The 19,506-nt window shown below is 40.9% G+C and overlaps 4 protein-coding genes across 4 annotated transcripts; 3 read left to right on the forward strand and 1 right to left on the reverse strand.

Annotated features, from left to right (window-relative positions):
* Position 1: 1 nt before the first annotated feature.
* LOC105698286 (peroxisomal acyl-coenzyme A oxidase 3) lies at positions 2-6,471 on the forward strand. The gene is made up of 15 exons (XM_012422395.2): positions 2-273; positions 1,973-2,154; positions 2,311-2,475; positions 2,548-2,703; positions 2,776-2,923; positions 3,214-3,385; positions 3,480-3,595; positions 3,785-3,960; positions 4,068-4,190; positions 4,275-4,395; positions 4,506-4,736; positions 4,852-5,006; positions 5,072-5,219; positions 5,309-5,463; positions 5,527-6,471. Exons 2-15 carry the CDS (start codon positions 1,993-1,995, stop codon positions 5,647-5,649), a joined length of 2,151 nt encoding a protein of 716 aa, XP_012277818.1. The 5' UTR covers positions 2-273; positions 1,973-1,992; the 3' UTR covers positions 5,650-6,471.
* A 495-nt stretch (positions 6,472-6,966) lies between these two features.
* On the reverse strand, positions 6,967-19,495 carry LOC105698228. Its single transcript, XM_023434087.1, has 8 exons — positions 19,161-19,495; positions 11,206-11,282; positions 10,206-10,406; positions 8,755-8,869; positions 8,296-8,389; positions 7,875-8,003; positions 7,533-7,632; positions 6,967-7,465 (listed from the first exon to the last, which is right to left on the reverse strand). Exons 1-8 carry the CDS (start codon positions 19,301-19,303, stop codon positions 7,371-7,373), a joined length of 954 nt encoding a protein of 317 aa, XP_023289855.1. The 5' UTR covers positions 19,304-19,495; the 3' UTR covers positions 6,967-7,370.
* Positions 11,869-14,617, forward strand: LOC105698229. The gene is made up of 2 exons (XM_012422285.2): positions 11,869-12,042; positions 12,815-14,617. The coding sequence occupies exons 1-2, from the start codon at positions 11,951-11,953 to the stop codon at positions 14,325-14,327; spliced, it is 1,605 nt and encodes a 534-aa protein (XP_012277708.2). The 5' UTR covers positions 11,869-11,950; the 3' UTR covers positions 14,328-14,617.
* LOC105698330 (collagen alpha-1(VIII) chain) lies at positions 16,001-18,735 on the forward strand. Its single transcript, XM_012422507.1, has 3 exons — positions 16,001-17,373; positions 17,500-17,678; positions 18,098-18,735. The coding sequence occupies exons 1-3, from the start codon at positions 16,023-16,025 to the stop codon at positions 18,554-18,556; spliced, it is 1,989 nt and encodes a 662-aa protein (XP_012277930.1). The 5' UTR covers positions 16,001-16,022; the 3' UTR covers positions 18,557-18,735.
* Positions 19,496-19,506: the final 11 nt, after the last annotated feature.

Below are 19,506 nucleotides of genomic sequence, written 5' to 3' on the forward strand. Positions count from 1 at the left end.
AGGCGCATGCGCAGAGAGGACATCTCGCATCAACTGCCGTCGCGATGGGATCGCTCGAAAGGCTCGGCGATGTAGGAGTATTACATGCATAGGACTGACCATCAACGCTATCAGTTGACGGCGGGCAGTCAACTGCAGTCAACGGTGAAGCGTTCCGTCTCGCCAGACAGCGTTTCCTAGGACGCCGTCGCGTGCGGTTGGCGGCCACCGGCAGTCCACCTGCTGCGAGTTCGAACCTGCGCTCAGTCCGCCGACACCAACCGCGACCGATAGGTGAGTCTCCGTTATATCTCCTCTCGTCCTCCCACGGGTCCTCCGTTCGCTAAATGATTACCGACTCTCGATAAACTCGAATTTATCGAGATTCGGCCGCGAGAGCAAGAAACGGTAAGGGCCCGTTTTAAATATCCGTCCATTTTAAATAAACTCCTAGAGTTTCCGTGTCAGCTGTGCACCAAAGCCGGTGGGCGGTGTCGGCCCTGTCGATTAGTGTCGAAAGACGCACGTGTCCCCTCCGGCTCCGACTTCCGCGATTCGGAACAGTAGACCGAGAATCGTAAGTCGAAATCCCTGGGTCTTAGGTAAAAATACTCGCCGATTTTCTCTCGTTCACTGCTCGCGGGGTTATAGAACTCTCGGCTCGTAGACCAGCTAGGCTGGCCGAGGGTGTGATGCTTTAATTGCGGAAATAACGCCGTTTGATTCTTCACCTCGTGCTAGGACTGCGGAGGGGAGGAAGCTGGTCGGCGGTATTCCCTGCCAATCGCAGACGCAAATCGCGCCTGGATTTCCGGCCATTGGCGGCGCTACGCGTATAAGTTGGCGACCGAGGCCCTCGCAGCTTCCGTTTCCGGTCCCCAATTACACCGAATAACATTGAAACGTGAAACTACTCGGTTAAAAAGAGTTGTTAGGTATTATTAATTGTTCTCAGTGATGGAATATTCAACAGATAACAGCGATATTGACTTATTACGCGCCTATTAAGGGGATCTGAAAGTGGCGTCAAAGTGTTCTCATTCGTGAAACTTTTCTCCAAACTGGGGGTGCCGTATCGACTTACACTTTACATTTTAAAAATCGAGGGTATAAGGAAGATCCTAAACCTAATGAAATTTCAATTTTTTGTATAAAAAGTGAGATTTTACGAGGCACCTTTCTTATAGCCTCCATGTTCACCAATTTTGAAAAGCCGTTCTAGAAGACTTTGGAGTAAACAATGAAATCCATATTCGTGAATTGATTTTTTATTTGAATTTATCACTTGTAAAGTATCTCGCGGTCTTTCTTGAGATAGCGAACCTTACCCTAACTTTATATTTTTATTATTAACAGATATTTCCACCCACTTGTGTTAAGTGGCGAAACTATTTGAATAGTAGAAACTATTCATTTTTTTGTTCTCTGCAGTAAGGGGCAGATTCGGTTATTCGCTGCAGCGAATGACTTTTCTGCCTCTCCACTTGAGTCGGTCAATTTAAACCCATTACGGATTTAAATCCCATATATAAAACGTCGTTTAATGACCCCAATCATTGTTGGTGATAATTTATGTGAGACCAAAGCCCCTGAACGAAAAATATCACGGAATGTTCGATGCCATTGTTTGTAATGTTAATTTTAGGCTCCATGAATTAAACTAAAAACTCCGTTACGATAGTTAGATAATCTGAAGGTCTTGGGGCGTTGTAATGTTTTAAATGAAGGCCAGAGCAATTCAAGAATTTAAAAAATGGTATTGACAGATAGAAGTAATTTGCATAATTCTTTCTTATTGACTAGAATCGATCCTTCCATTCTATTGTACGTCAAGGTTGTAGGCAGTTTGCAAACACAACAATTTCCCATATTTTCAGATAAGCTATGAATTATCTAGGGAATTTTTTACCCAATGAAAAATTAGAATAAAAATATCTCGCATAAGTTAATTGCGCAGATTGGTCACTGATATTAATTTCGACGTTTTTATTAGTTTAAAAAGGAATCCAAAAAATGACCGTGGGAAAGATGAATTTGGACAACTCCGAGGAGGATCTCTCGTGGATGGGAGATTTGCCTTTCGGAGGCGCTCTAGAAAAATACCGATCTTCCGCAAGTTTTTCCTGGAAACGACTTCGAGTGGTTCTTGAAGACTCCAGCAAGCTCCGCCTGAAGGTAACATTAATGATCCACTTATTATCGAGTAAAATCAGAGTTCAGCATTTAGCCTTGTACGTTTTTTACGACTTAAATGAATAATAAAACATTAGCTCTTAACCACTAGACTTCTTTTGAATTTCTTTTGTAACCATTAATACACATATCTTGCAGATGAAGGTATGGAATGCAATGCAAGATGATCCTGAATTTCATCCTGACAATAGAACGATGCCAAGTGCGAATGAGCAGAAGAGACGAGTGGCCAGACAACTTGCCCGTCTAAACCACTTGGAATTTTTGCCAGCAAATATAAAGGAACTAGATTATAAGACAAAGGTAGTCACATAACTCATCGCTAATGAGCCGGTATCAATGAATAATGGTAATTGTAACAAAATCGCTTTTTAGACGGGGCTAATAATGGCTCTGAACGAGGCGACGAACGTGGTCAACCCTTCCCTATCTGTGAAAGTGGCTATAGGAATTTACCTCTTTAGTAATGCTCTTCTAAGTTTGGGAACCGAACGACACCTGCCTATTTATGAGGCAATTTGGAACAAGAAGGTAATCGCTTAAATCCTATTAAAATCAGTAAATCATATAAAGCCTTCAATTATGACTATTTACATTTTTTAGATGCTCGGCTGTTTCGCTCTGACCGAGATTGGTCATGGAAGCAACACAAAAATGATGAGGACAACTGCGACTTATGATCCTAGTACGCAAGAATTCGTTCTACAAACGCCTGATTTTCAGGCTGCTAAATGTTGGGTAGGAAATTTAGGTACGGGTGTTAACAAAAATTGTAAGATCATTTTGACCCGGTTGCACCAACCGTGATTAACGGGAGATCCCTTAACAATGACTAGTTAATTTCGGATGAGTGAAATTCATTTTGCACCGTTGAAAATGAAGCTAACCGAAGATTAAAATTTGCTGTTAGATAAGCACCTGAAGTCGGGCAATTAGCATTAATTACGCGATAAATAATCCTGGATTAGAGATAATAACACACGTTAGTGCAACCGACCTTTATTTGCATATGAAATAAGTAAGTGGTACATGGCATTGCAGGGAAAACAAGTACAATAGCAATCGTATTCGCGCAGTTGGTGACTCTTGGGAAGTGTCATGGACTGCATGCCTTTATCGTACCAGTAAGGGACCCTAAAACGTATTTGCCCTACCCTGGTCTTACTGTAGGAGATGTAGGTGAAAAAATTGGCCTCCATGGAATCGATAACGGGTCAGTTGGATGCTATCTTGTATTCCCACATTAGTACATAACAATGAACACCACTTCAAGTATTTTACTCAAACGTTAAATTGTTCGTTTCCAGATTTATTATGTTCAATAACTACAGAATACCAAGGGTTAATTTATTGAACAGGACTAGCGATGTCACGCCAGAAGGAGAATACGAAAGTTCCTTCTCTGATCCTGAAAAGATTCTTGGTAGTGGATCTTTCTGCAACTGCGATTTTCGAGTACATTACAGGGACAAGAATAATATACCGTCTCTATATTAGTATATATTTTGTCTATACCATTCAATTCATTACCAGTGAATTATTGAATACTTTAGAAAAATGTTAATATCCCGGAACCAGGTATTTTTTAAAAACAGTGCACGATATGTTTCAGGCGCTGCTCTAGAAAATTTGTCGGCTGGCCGTGTGGGAATCTCACAGGAATGCACAAATATCCTTGGTTCAGCAATAGTTATTGCTGTGCGATATGCAGCTGTCAGGACACAATTTGCTTCATCGTTTATGACCAACGGTGAAACGGAAACGCCGATAATCGAATACGAACTTCATGTAAATTCTTCAATTTTTAAATTATGTCTATACAAATTATTTTAATTCGTTCTAAAATGATTATATAAGGATTCTCAGAGTTACTCGAATTCCTTGTTTATTTTTAGCGATGGAGGCTGTTTCCCTACTTGGCTGCTGCTTGCGTTTTCCGACTATGCATGACTGAATTCTCCGATGTCTACTTAGATCGTATACAAAGAACTATGGAAGCAAAAAGTATAACCAACCTTGTGAGTAATTTCTTTTTTTTTTAACTACTGAATATTGTGTACGTACGTTTTTCCCGTTTTCTTAATTACAGCATTGCATTTTAGACTGAAATCGTGGCTGAAATTCATTGCATTACATCTGCCATAAAACCTTTAATTACTTGGACATGTAGGGATGCAATTCGAGAATGCAGAGAGGCTTGTGGCGGTCATGGATATCATAAAGGTATTACAAATATTATTAATATAAAAAATAATGACTATTGTCACATCGCAAATTACAATTATTTTTTAACTAATTCAAAGAGCAAATTTAACGACGTCTTGTAATTTCAGCTGCTAATTTGGGTGAGATGAGTGCAAATCAAGAACCAACTGTGACCTACGAAGGCGATAATAATGTATTAGTGCAACAAACTAGTAACTGGCTCTTGCGACAATGGAAAGACTCGAAAAGTTCTTCTACTTCAAGTCCATTGAATTCCGTGGATTTCTTCCTGAGAAGTAACAGTATACTGAAAGAGAAATTCAATTATAACAGTATAAATGATATAATGACTTACAAATGTAAGGAGAAACCTTTCGTATAATTGTCTCACAATCGCGTGTGGAATACTTTATGCTTTATTTATGAAACATTACTCTTCGCTTGGAATAAAATATAACCAAGTTCGTCTTTCAGTTGTCAATAAGGCTTACGAATGGTTGATCACTTGGTTAGTGATGGATACTGAACGAAAATTTCAAGAAGGGATCTCCCAAGGTCTTAATAATTTTACGGCACGCAGTCGAACGCAAGTGTACAGAGCAGCGAATTTATCAAGGGCGTTTGGAGAAGTATATACGCTTTTATTTTGCGTATTACAGCTATTCCGTTAAATTAATGACAAACAAATTTCCAGATAACAGTACTGAAATACTGTAATATCCGAGTAAACAAAGTCGTTCGACCTGGACCTAGTACAGGAAGCATGAAAACTGTTTTAGACAAGCTGATCTTATTGTATTCACTGTCATGCCTTGAGAAACATTTAACTACTTTTTATCAAGGTAAATGTTACTTATTTTCGCATTTAAAAACGCGAATGTTTTACCGATTAAAAATAATTTCCTTGATCGCCTTCTGTAATTTATTGTAGGAGGCTACTGTAGTAATTCACAAATGACTGATCTTTTACGGGAAAGTATTTTGGAACTGTGCGCTCAGCTGAAACCAGAAGCAGTTGCTGTGGCTGATGCTCTAGCACCTCCAGATTTTGCAATTAACTCTGTACTGGGAATGTCGGATGGAAAGGTACTAGTTAGATTTCCTGGATGATAAATAATAGTATAAGTATTGAAACAAATTTTATTTTAGGTGTATGAACGTCTTGAAGAGGTTTTCATGTGTAACCAAGGAGGCATGGAAAGGGCCGACTGGTGGACGGAGCTTCTTTCTGCGTCGAAGAATCCACTGAAAGCTCCACAGTCAAAGCTATGACACTGGTTGCTATAATTTAGGATACATTTATGTCGTTCACTATACCTCTGCTGACATTCACAATTCCAGTGAAAGTTTATTAATCATTAATCTAGACGGGTAATCCTGCGTGATGTTTCCACTACCGGGTGTTTCGTGTGGCTATTTGACATTCGAGTCACACATATTCTTCATTATTTAATATTCGGATACCAAGTAACTACGATGTGATATAAATCAGATGTACTAAATGTTTACCGCAAACTCGTAACAAACAACAAAATATCAGATTTTATAAACATCTTTCCGTTATACTGTTGACATTCCACTGTCTTGCTATAATAATATATAATACTATATTAAGAGTGTATAAACGCGTTACACTTAGGTGGTAAACATTTAATATTTCTTATTTATATCATTCGGCTTATTAAGAATGTATACTTGAAAGTTACTATCAGCGAATTTAACCGAGGCATGAAAGAACAAAGTGTTACGAAAAGCTGTGAAGACCAAAAGATGACGTATTGGTTATCATTTTTCTCGGCGATAATTTGGATACATGTTAGAAGGAAATCTATGATGCCTGTTTTAAAGTGACTTAAAAGGAACACATTTCTATGGAGTGTTAGACAGATGGGAAACAAAGAACATTACATCTAGAATAGAACTCTATCGTTAGATATCAAGTGTCCTTGGCAAATTCGAGAGCCGTTACTTTATTCTTCGTACCTGTCTAATGTACAGAGCTTTTCTCAATAAGTGGTCAATAACTTCAAATGGACCAAAGTCTCCGTATTTTTTAACTGTACCGTAAACGTGATAAAGCTGGTGATCTGTAAACGTTGACATTCCATTTTACTGTTAAAGAAATCAAATATTACGATTGTAAGTCATGAATGACAGTCCACAAATAACCGGAGGGTAAATGACCATAAACCTGCAATTACACAAAGATTCTACGAGACTATACCATTGTTAGATACAAATATCTAGATATAAGGAGAATCTCGTTTTATTATTATACTTTTATACGCAGGACTTGCACAAATTGCCCTCGTCTGTTCGAGGATTATTGTTGCAAAATAGGGAATATCCGTTAAACATAAAATTAATGGCTGGCCTAGTTAAGGTGATGTGACAGTGGCGCCAAAGAGTTCTCGTTCATGAAACTTTTCTCCGAACTGGATGAATCGAATCGATTCAAACTTTACAATATAAATATGGAGGCTATAAGGAAGGTCCTGAAACTCGTGAAATTTCAATTTGTTTTCAACTTGTTAAGATATTTTAAAAATTTGTGGTTAAAAGTGAAATTTTATGAGTGTCAGGACCTTCCTTACAGCCTCCATGTTCACGTTGAAACGATTCGGTACTCCCAGATCGTAAAAAAGTTTCATGAACGATTGACTCTTCAGATGCCACTTTCGCATCCCCTTAAGACCAAAGTTCTGTGCTATTATCTTCAGTATTCAGGTCCCAGTTAGATCTCGTTGCAGAGGTTGTACATAATTTATTTTTCACACTCTGAATAGGTGAATGTATATCTTTTCTTAAGTACGTAGAGGTACTTGCTACAGAAAATAAATGTCCAAATGATTTCCACAGTTTTATGGCGTTTACCGATTCCTTTGTTGGCTTTAATGTTTAAGCTTGCGTTTGCAGCTGTTGAGGCACACGTTTGTTTATCGTGGCGCTTCTCAGGTCAAGAATTAAGGATATCTGCCCTCGAAAACGAAACTTCATCTAATTGTACGGGAGATAACCGGATGCAATCTGCTCGGTGGTGGTCGACGCAGAGGAGCTGCGAGAACTCGAGCCATTTCTCCGACTTGACCTAAAATAGAAAGCGGCTGAAGACATTTTTATTGCTCGCCATATGTTCATCGTAATTGCGAACTTACGCGCGTTTCGAGGATTCGTTAGTCTTATTAAGGGATAGAAGAGCGAGAGCTCGCGTAATCTCGCGAGCTGTTCCGATTCTTCAGCGCCATTTTCTTCAAGCTACGAATGGATACGAAATATATTTACGAAGTTGCGTCATAGCAATTGAAAGTACTAATAAACACGTAGTAATGAGGGTACTGAAATGTAAGATTAGACACTCGTGATTGTTGTAAATGGAAGAAAAATGTCTAAAAACGTTTACCCATGGCGTCGGAGGTCGTTGAACTAAATGTTACGGTTTTAAGCCGTTGAGGCGCATCTGATTAATTCATTGGAGATTTATCATTATAATGACTGACCTCGATGAAATCCCTCATTACTTGGTCGTCTGTCGACGGACTTGCGTTAACCCGAAGCTGCGTAGGTGCCTCGGTAATTAATTCGCTGAATCGCGCCGCTACTTGACGCCATTTTACCAGGTCAGCCGGCTATCAAAGAAGGGCATAAAAGTGTTGCACACACAGCAAGATGTAGGTCATTCCTCGCGCATTAAAGAAAGAATCGGTTGCGACTATCCAGGAATTAAAGTAATTCGGAAGTGGCTCTTTTCCTTATAGCCTCCATGTTCACGTTATGAACGTTTGAAACGATTCGCGACACCCACTTAGAAGTTTTATAAACGAGACCTCTTTCACGTCTCCTCAATCCTATATAATAAACTGTCGCGTTAGCGATCGCATCCTCCTAATTATTTAATTAAAGCTATTTGGAACTACTTACGGTAAGGGTGAAGAAAACAGGAAGTAGAGCCACGGGCAAGGGAGAGCCTCTCAATTCCGAACATTCAGACGGAGGAGCGGTGAGGGTTAAATGCCTTAAGGTGATATGAAAGTGTGATATATACATACCAGAAAGTCAAAACATTTATAAAGCTTTTCTCCAAACTGGGTGCACGAAATTATCTAAAACCTTAACACGTGATTATGGAGGCTCTAAGGAAGAACGCGCTGCTCGTGAAATTTTATTTTTTCGAAAAAAAACGAAATATCTTTTTTTGGTTCTTGTCCGATATAAGTACAGCATTTTTTTTGCGAAAAAAAGAAATTTCATGGGCAGCGCGTTGTTCCTTAGGGCCTCCATAATCTCGTGTTAAAGTTTAAGATAATTCGGCGCACCCAGTTTGGAGAAAAGTTTTATATTTTGACTTCTTGTTGCGTATATATTACACTTTCATATCACCTTAATAAACCCAAAAGATCAGCCAGAAGTTCTCCATGTCGACCACTTACGTCTTGACGAATTAAGCCGAGAGCATCTCGAGCTACTATATGCGCCTCCACTCCTGGATTATCGGCTGAAAAAAAAGAAATTCTTATGATACTAAATTCGGGCGAAAAGAATAATTCTTGCGATAAACTCGGTTAATGAAAGTTACTTTTATAATAGCAAACGCCAACTATCAAATGTTTTCTTATTACGAGATGGATCGTGTGCTTGACCGACCGTATTTTGTTGAAGAATGAAAATTCAATATTTATTTCTTGATATTTCTTTGACCTTTCTTTATAAATACCATGAGGAATCAATTATCATTAATGACAACTTGTTCACCTCCGCGGCAAATGTCAGTCGCGCAGTTTTATAGGCTTTTATAAATAAGAAGCTTATATAAATAAGGTATCATTTAAACGTTGCGCATGTATCAAAATAGTTAACACTAATTACAGCCTCGTATTGATTTTCTGTTTAAGATGGACTTTTGCTTACAATTTAATGAAGAAATTTCAAACTCAATATCAAACTATACGTCAAGAAAATGTCAAGAAAAATCTGCTACTGTACTTGTGTCCCATGTACTTTTCGAATGTCGCAAACGTAAACGATACCAACTGTAAAACAATAACCAGATAGATAATTTCATACATAATAATGTTTTTTTTTTTTACGTATCAGCCAAACGTAATTCTCCGAAAACATATGCAGGATAACGGAAAGCTCTACTCTTGTTTTTTCTTTTTTTTAAAAGAAATGCTGCAAATATATATATATGACATCGTCTTGAAAGTACAATGCGAATGTCCTTTCTTTGTGTTTATTTTAAGTAAACACATTTTACCATTTACTTACAAATGATATTTTAATCTAGATCGTAATATTCATTTACCGATGAAATTTGCCAGTAAGTAGACGTCTTTAAACGATGAAATAATTACGGTAAAGAAAAATGTCCTTTAGTGAACTCGTGACGGATTTCGAAGTTCAAATAACAGCTGACAAGGACGATCAAGAAATATTCAGAATTTCGTTGTCGATGACTGCATAAACGGATGCATTAAGTGTACAGGACGTTGAGCAATGCTTCGTTATGCAATCCGCACCCGGCGTATCGATTGTCAATGCAGTTGTCAAAATATAATATCGCGAAATGACTTTGTTAATGGTCACTGAATGTCCTTCGCCGACTTACAACAGGCTACTGTAAACATTCCATGCAACTTGTGACACATTATGGAACGAATTATGGAATTAAAGATGCGTCAGCCAATTGAAGAGACTTATACCATTTTATACTTTTCATACTTGACCGAAAATGTTAGAATAATTTAACTCTCATCTCTTTTACGGATTCACGTACGCGGTGACGTTTTTATCATATTATTGAGAGTTGATGGTAATAAGAAGTAAGTTACCAAGAATGAGTTCTTGCACATGCTGAGGCATAACTGGCTTCTTCAAGCGGCTTACAAAAAGCTGAAGAGCCGCGGCGCATTCCAAGGCAGCTTCGTCTAGATTTTCCAAATTTGGATTCTCGCCTTTCTTCAGGGCAGTTAGAATTTGCTTTCGCAATTCCCGACGTCCGGCTCGACGAAACAGACCCTCTTCGCGTGCGTCTGTTTTGTTTTTTTTCCCATAAAAAATCGAAGAGTAGAGAAGAAATTTAGAAACCGAACCTCGGTAGAGTTGCGCGCCAAATATACACTTGCATACGTTGTATACGTATGCGTGGAGCTATGTACATGCGTAAAACGCTACAGTCCTTAAGGGGATGTGAAAGTAGAATTTGAGGAGTGAATCGTTCATGAAACTTTTCTCCGAACAGGGTGTACCGAATTGTTTCAAACTTTGCAATGTGAATATGGCGGCTATAAGGAAAATCCTGACCCCCCATGAAATTTAATTTTTCTTATAACAACTTTTGAAACTATAAACGAATTTTTAAAAAAATTGAAATTTCATGAGCTTCAGGACCTTCCTTATGGTTTCCCTATTCACGTTGTAAAGTTTCAGACTATTCGGCAAATCGAGTTGGGAGAAATGTTTTATAAACGAAACCTCTTCGACGCCACTTTGACATCACCTTAACGCCAAGTTTGGGTCTGTTAAAAAAATGAAAATGCTGAAAATCTCGGGAAGGAAATTTTAATGCATCAGTTTTTCCAAGGCTTGCATTCTGTAAATGAGTTTTCCCATTTTAATGCGACGACTGAAACAAAAAAAAAACAAAAACAGTTCACCGTTCTCCAGTACTTCCAAGAAGCTGTAGCCAATGTCGGATAACGATATCAAAACTGAATCGTACTTCCCCCAATAATTTCACCTTCACCGAGCCCTGATCAGGAAGACGTAAAACCAGGTATCCGTGAATCATTGCTTATTACTTATAAAACAATCGCGTCGATTAACACTCACGTTGTTTCAGGAAGTTAATGCTTTCCTTCACCGCTTGCAAGGACTTCTCGGATATGATGTCGTCACCCGACTCGGGTCTAAAAGAGAAATAAAGGAACCATCGTGAAACATCGCTAATAACAATTGAGATTAACTAGAAATTAATTAGAAATTCCGCTGCCTGGCAATAAATGTGGAAGCAAATCAAAAGCATACATCCAAGCGAGTCTCCGTCTAAAAGAGCATCTTGAGATATCAATCAACGACGGTAATCCTTAATTAAATATTCTATAATTATCGCTTACAGCCTCTAGAATCGGTTCACGCGTATGCTGAATATTAAATAATTTTGCATTTCCCTCTTATTCCTGCAAAATGTTATTTAGGCCCGACGACGGGGAGCAAAATATTTGGAGAACAACATCCAACATGGCTGCTTAATCCTTAATTAAATATTCTATAATTATCGCTTACAGCCTCTAGAATCGGTTCACGCGTATGCTGAATATTAAATAATTTTGCATCTTCCTCTTATTCCTGCAAAATGTTATTTAGGCCCGACGACGGGGAGCAAAATATTTGGAGAACAACATCCAACATGGTTGCTCAATCGACATGCTTGGATCCGTACGAGGTTATAAAGTGTTTCGATGGGTCCTCTTTGAAATCAAAGGTACGAGCGATGTCGGAGAGTGTGCTTATCACGGTGCTTTTCCTCTTCTTGGCCGTTTCGAATGCGGCCTTTGGTCATCATGCTTGCATTCACATGGACCAGCCATTCGACCGGAATTTCAGGAACATCAGACAAGCGTCCCCTTATTGCGCCAAATGCCAAGAGCGAGCATTAATGTCTTCGTGGTAAGCAAGGCATCTCTAAAACAAAGGAATATTTTATTAAAATAGAAAGTCACGGATATTAGATCACTGGATAAATTTAGTTAATATGTACATACACAAAGACAGTGAAATTAATCTTTTAACCAGTTAGCCATCTTTGACGAGCACACTCGTCATGAATACACGCTTCTCAAAGAGGTCATAATAGCTAACTGTTTAAACGGACAATGAACCTAATTATATCTCGGTTATATGTATGGGAGATATGTTGGGTTGTTCTATAAATTCAGGGACAGATCTTTAAAAATTCAAAACGCACTTTTTTCAACGAAACGTATCATGTATTAATTAATAATGTATTCTGTAGTATCGTTAGTTCCTACTACCTTCCCGGCAATTTTATTTAACCCTTGAGTGGAAATTGAGTAATTATTACCCGTCATCATACCATAAATGTATGTAAAACATATGGAAAACTCTCTTCAAGAAATAGACTCATTTTGTTTCTTTGGGACCATTACGTGAGAATACATAAAGTGCAGATATAAGATATGGTGACGATGAGTAAAAATAATCCAATTTCCGTTCTCTTAGGCTTAACTCTCGTTAAGCGCGCAATTATGTTCAATAAAAACACGTAGGAAAGAAATTTTATCCGCGAACTCATGGGACAACCCAATACTTGGTGATTTAGGATGTAAACCTAACGTTATAAAATTTCAGTTACTTGTGTCTCTAAATTATTTAACAACTAAAAATAATTCTTGTAAATTGGATCTATTTGACTCTTCAGGTTCGGTCCAGCTAGTCACGATGAGTCCCAGGCGAGCAGATTGTACCACGAGTTGGAATCAGCAAGTGCATCACAATGGTCACCTTCAAGTTTCTCCCCGAAAGCTGCGAGACACCTCGCAGACTACTTGACCTCCTACGGATCAAGTCAATCTCCATATTCAAATTATGGCAGGATTTCGAGAAGTCAAGACTCTTCGGGTTACTCTTCGGCGTCTTCCTCGTCTCGCCAAGGGCCTTCTTCGGCATCCACAGACCCTGAGGAGGTCCTAGAACACGGATCTCCTTATGGTGACCGAAACCAGCGAAACTCTGAAAACTACTCACAAAGCTCTCCCTCTTCGTCATGTTCATCCCCCTCTTCCACGGCGAGCGCAGCAGCCCTGGCAGAAGTGGAGTCTTACCAACCGACCCAATTTCAAGGCAACAGGAGATACAGTACCAGGTCCTTGCCGTATGGAGAAAACCTGTACAACGCGGTAAACAGTCAATCGGAAAAGTACTCCGAAAATTACAAGCCTGGCTCCTTCCAGCCTAAGAGCTCCTTCGAGTTCGTCGATCCTGAAGGCAAAGCCAAGGCCAGCGAGGACTCGCCCTACCGATACCAGGAGAATCCTTTCAGCGCTTTAAATTTCTACAAGAGTAACTTTGAAGTTCCGCGATACCAGGATAGAAGTCTTTATCAGGAGAGGAACCCCTACGAGGATAGGAGTTCCTACCAGGACCAAAGTGCTTACCAAGATAGGAATTTCTACCAGGAACAGAATCCTTACCACGAGGCGACAGAACCGCAAAGGCTCTTCGTGGTCTACAGAGCCGATGCAGGTCCTTTGAGCGACCCTGAAGACGCCCTTCCTTATTCGGTCTCCACCTTCCCCATGCCCACAGGACCCCAGTTCCCCACCAGGTTCGAAGATCCTTTGTCCGATGGAGAACTGGAGCAGCTGGTGAAGAAGGCCATTGCCGAGGCTACTCTTCGACAGCAGTATGAGAATGCTCTTCAACGTGCCAGGTATTATGGGGCTGTTGATGGGACTTATGGCTCCAGGGACGCCTCTTCAGGGTCGGAAAACAGGAACTCCAGGTTGGCGCAGATCGGTCCGCAGAAAGGCCAGCAAAGAAATGCGGAGAAGACGGCCAAGGAACCTGTTCCTGAAGCGGAGGTCCAGAAGGTGAAACCTGAAGAAATGAAGATCGTTCAGGGGTCGCAGAAGATCAGGAGTAGCCATAAGGTACCCAAGGACTTGCAGGGCCCTGAGACTATTTTGGAGGAAAAGGTCCCTACCCAGACCAGGGTTCGAATCCAGGGAAAGAGGTCAGACTCGGAACCCATCGAGGTTCTTGAAGAGGCTGTTAAAACCGTTGCCGAAGACGTTGCTGATCAGAGGAAAACTGTTGAGAGGGTCCCTAAAGCTGCCGATACGAAACTGGAGATGATCGATGATATCGAAAATCTGCCGACTGTCACCGAATCGATTGCTCGCCAGGTCGAGACGTCGACTGTGAAAAAATAAATTTGATGGCTGTCATATTTCTGTTTGTACCATTTTTCACTGTATTTTCACTGTAAATGTATTGTCAAAGAAAAGGTTGATATTTGTTGACGTCATGTGCTAGGAAAATAAATGGACGGTCTGAGAGATTAAGTTTTTCCCCTTTACTTATTTCTTATCATGTTTTCCATTCCTTTTATTTTTGCATCGTATTCCTGGCGCTTTAATTAGAAACAAAACTATTAAATATGCAATATTGATTGAATTAAGTACACAAGGTATTTATGCTTATGATAAAGTAATCAATGTCAGAAAAGTTGTACATTTTTGCAAAAGATACGCGATTAGGGTTCTTTTGGTAGCGAAATGCAAACAACGTGAAATAAAAACTGTAATTATTACTTATAATAACTATGTCATCAAAAGTTATATAATTTTCTTTTTGTAATACCTTTCATTGCTATTCATAAGTTAAATGTGAAGTACTTGTATACATTATTGTTTAAAAGAAACTCAAACGAATCGCAAGTCGAACCGACGAGCAGCAAGTATGTCAGCATGCTAGAAGAAAAAAATGCAGGTGTCATCAAACCGTCCGGAGTGAAAATTCTTTTCGTAATTACGAAGCAGAGGATTCGTAATTATGCTTCCAAAATATCCGAGAAATCCATCATTCGTGGGTATTTCGAAAATGTGGAGCGCGTATCTCGTGCGTCACAATTTCGCCACTCTGGTGTCCCAACAATTTGCGAATGTTAGGAATGATCGATCTCGAAATCGCCAGAATGAATAAATAAATTATTTATAAACGCTCGAAAATTCCGATGACTGTTTATTTAATAATAACGACACAATGCCGTAAAATGCGCACCTGCTACAAAGCAATGCGCATTTTCACTGCAAAGGAATGTGTTGTTAAAAATATAAAAAACGTACGAAAGCATGCATGACGTCTCATTAGGTCTGGACTTTAATCGATAATTAATAATTATAAGTTCCAGTAACAAAAAGAAGCATAGTTTAACCCGAGCGGACCGTAATTAACGGATCATTAAGAGTATACATTTGCACGTTATTCGCGCAATCTAAATAGAATAAATTTATAATATAATGATGTTGAGTAAAAACAACTCAATTTTCTTGTACGGGTTAAATTCGAAATCCTTGGAAAAGGCAGACCAAGCTGTACATCTCTTTTTGTTTGACATACCTAAAGACATCTTAAAATAATAATTAGTATCAATTCTTTGTTTTTTGAAAGAACAAACCCATCCGTTTCTCCTTCTACAGTGGCTAAAAACATGTGAAACCCAGAATTAATAGTAGTTTTTTGACAGAAGAGACCTAAAAGAAGCAGTTAATCTTGTTCGCCCTAAAAAAGTGAAGTCTGTATCACCAGGTACTTTTCAATCCCGCTTTCGAGGGGCTCTCGAAATGAGAATGCTGTGTCGCAATCGTCGAATTCAAGTTTCTGACCGCCTCGCTGTCCAAACTCGGAATTTGTGCGAACGTAGCTAGATCCGTCGATTGACCCAATAATGAAGAAACCCCAAGCTGCGTGTCTGCAGTTTCGATGCGTGTCGGGGTTGCACCATCGCGAATCCCCTCGGACTTCATCGCCCCTAAACGCAGCCGAAAAGAATTTATAACTGGCGCCGAGCAGGTCGCCAGTTCAGTTTTTCGAGTCCCCCGAATCGAGCACCACACCAGCCAGCAATGCGCGTCCACGGGGTGCTCGTCCTGACGTTGCTGGTGGCAGCAACGGCGCTAGCAGGTCCGACCCTTCGAAAATCGGAGAAGCGATCAGCTTCGAATCCCGAAATCACCAAAGATGAGCCCTCGAGGCTCGAAAAGTCGGAGAAGAAGGACGTGGCGATCCTAGAGGACTCTAAAATCAGGAAACGAGAAGGTCCTGCGGTGGAAGATGCCGAAGAATCCAAGCAAGTTGGCCGCGCGAAGAAGTCCACGACGACCTTCTGCGTGGAAATCAAGCCAGGACCAGGACAAGGGGCCTCGATTCCCTGCGATCCTGCAGGGCCTCCTCCACCCCCTCCGGTGGAGGTCGAGCCGGTTCCACCGGAACCACAACCTGAACATCACCAGGAACCTACCGACGTATCGTACCTGATCCCTTCTCCAAGCTTTTACATTGATCCTTGCTTCCCAGGATACGGCACGCCGAGCTTGTTTGCACCTGGTCCTTTCCCTGGGCACTATTCTGGGCTGCATCCTGGCTCCTACCCTGGAGGTTTCCCGGGATCGTTCCCTGGTGGTTTCCCTGGAGGTTATCCTGGAGGATTCCCTGGAGGCTATCCCGGCTCCTTCCCAGGACCCTATTTCCCGCCATCGGGCCCACCTTTCCTCTTCAATCCTCCCCATCATTCTCACCTCCACCATCAGCTCCACCATGCTGTTCACCATCCTCTCCATCACCCGTTGATCCCATTGACTCCTTTAGGGCCTAGTGCCTCCCTTCTGCCAGTTGGAGGTATTCCTGGAGGTTCCCCTGGCTTCCCTGGAGGTTCCTCCGGCTTCCCTGGAGGTTCCTCCGGCTTCCCTGGATCTGGACCAAGTGGTGCAGGTGGGCCAGGTGGTGCAGGTGGACCAGGTGGTCCAGGAGGTGCCGGCGGTCCTGGAGGTCCTGGTGGTCCATCCGGTTCCGGGACTGGAGGTCCTGGATCCGGATTCCCTGGGTCGGGATCTGGATACCCTGGGTCTGGGCCATCAGGTGGTCCCGTGACTATCACGACCATACCTTCTATCGGTCCCATTCCTTTCAGTCCTATCCCGATTGCACCTCTGCCCATTGCCACCACCGCTTTTCTGAATAATCCTTGTCCCCCTACTCTCCTGTCCTGGTACAAATCCCGCGGAGGTAACATGGGCGATGGACAGCCAGTTTTCGGCGATGGTGCTGGATCCTCACCCTCCATGATAATGAGTGGTCCATCTTTCGATGGTAATTCGGAAAGCGACAAGGCCAGGACGCACCATTTGAGCACTGGTGGGCACCATAGAGGAGATCCTCTTCGAGGCCTCATCACCCCAAGTGGTCCGGTTCCTCTCTGTAAGTATCATGAAAAATCCCATTTCTTGTCTATTTATTTATCAGAATAAAATTTTAAGATAAGACTTAAGTGTCGCAGTTTAAGCAGGATTTATACATTAAAATGTGGGTGTTCCGGATTTTTAGATTCACCATCGCCGGTACTTTATCACAATACCGCCCTTCTTCGACCTCGCTACGGCATGGGAAGTATGGGAAATATGGGAAATATGGGTGGATTCGGGGGTATGGGAGGCATGGATGGTTTTGGGGGAATGGGAGGAATGTACAATCCTGCCGATCAGTTCTACCAGCCAATGTACGGGGTAAGTTGCGACAATTTTCCACCATATCTCAACTTATTCTTAACACCTTTCTCAATTTCCACGTCATTTACTCCCATTGGATTCAGACATACCCATGGTGATAAAGAGTACAGATAATACCCCCGCAAATTTGTACATACAAATAATATTTAGGTATTTAAATACGTACGCAAAGAAGTATGAAAGAAAAATGAAAATCGGTTAATGTCTAAATGGGCTCGACGAAGGCATGAAGATTATTCTGCGTTATTCCCTCGAAAATGATTTCTCCACTTAATTTCCTTCCATCCTTTTCAATGTTTGCTTCATTCCAGTTTCGAGAACAAAAAACAAAATTGGGACGGTCCTTCTTCCAAGTACCAATTTCCTGGTTTTACTTTTATGGTACTTCAATAGGATTTTTTAATGCCTTTTTCCAGAGAGATTCCATGACGAGTCCCATGTTCGGTAGAGGACAATCCCCAGGGGTGAAGTTCTCTTCGGGATCGTCACCGAAGTCCTATCATCCAGGAAGTTCCCAGCCCGGTATGGGACATGGTCAACAATTGACTCCAATGGTCCATGGTCGTTCCCATGACTGCAACGAGCCGGTCTCCTCTCCGTCCTTCCCGAGGATGATGTCCAGGTTTTCTGGAGTACATGCTGCTCCCAGATCCGTCCAGGACTCGGAAGGAGCTGTTCCATCGCCCAGCGAAATGATAAACCAGATGATTTCTCAGCAACAAGCCGTAGAACCCGAAGAGCCAGCAGCAACGACGTTCCACTTGAATCCTGTCCGCAGCAACAGGGAGAACCATGAGATTCTCAGCAACCAACCGCAGGCAGCTAATCAGCAAGAAAAGAGGGAAATCGCGCCGGAAGTCATTGCCCAAGCCTAAATCATTCACGTCCATTTATAGCGAATCATATTAATTTATATATTATTTATTTTGCCTGCGCGCAACCACTTTTCTACGACTTCTGTTTCACAATTTGTATGACTATTGTTTAACTTGACTTGACGGCTACGAGTGAGACGCCAACTCACGACGACTTAATAAAACTATTTTTATTCAAAGGATGGGTGCTCGTTAAAGATCCTTGACCACGTCTTTAAAGTGTATAGAGTTAAAATACAAATTGGTACATACCCTTTGTAAAAAATCATTTATCTTCAGATGTTGAATCTCGCTGGTCCTTAAGAGCCGTAAAACACCTTGAACAGAATCTTGGAGAGCTCCGTATAGTGGCGTACTCGTATATATAATAATTTCTAATGGAATTATAAAATTGACGAGATCCTTACTTTTGTATAATCATTTCTTCATCTCTTGGAGTCATTTCAGGATGCAAGGATTGGAGAATCTCGGAGTTTATATGCATTTTTTTCCCATGCACGAGCAGTGGCATTGAATTACAACTTGTACTTAATATTAAACGCACGTGAACCAATTCCAGGAATGACCTTATTTTAGAAACTCGGCCGCCAAGATTTAATCCTACCTTTTGGAATTTTGGTTTCCCATCCTTCGAAGTTGACTTTTCAACGTCCGCCAATTTATCCCCTTAAAGGTCTTTGAAAGCAGCAGAAATCTTTGGAAGGACCATAAATATAATTTCACATTTCTCTCGTGACTGCATATCATTATCGTTAAAGGACTTCGAAGTTAGGAACCGTAATTTCGATTAATAACAATTTACAGAAAATAATCCGTCAAACCATGAGGTTAGAAATGTGAATGCGGTTAATGAGATAGCATCTTTCCGAGTGCACCGCTGACTTGATTTCTCTCAATTATGCTTCATTTGTCTCAATTATGCTTCTGAAACAGGCCCATAGTTGAAAAAG

Source organism: Orussus abietinus, unplaced genomic scaffold (assembly GCF_000612105.2).
Source record: "Orussus abietinus isolate OABI.00-Male unplaced genomic scaffold, Oabi_2.0 scaffold14, whole genome shotgun sequence".
Lineage (NCBI taxonomy): Eukaryota > Metazoa > Arthropoda > Insecta > Hymenoptera > Orussidae > Orussus > Orussus abietinus.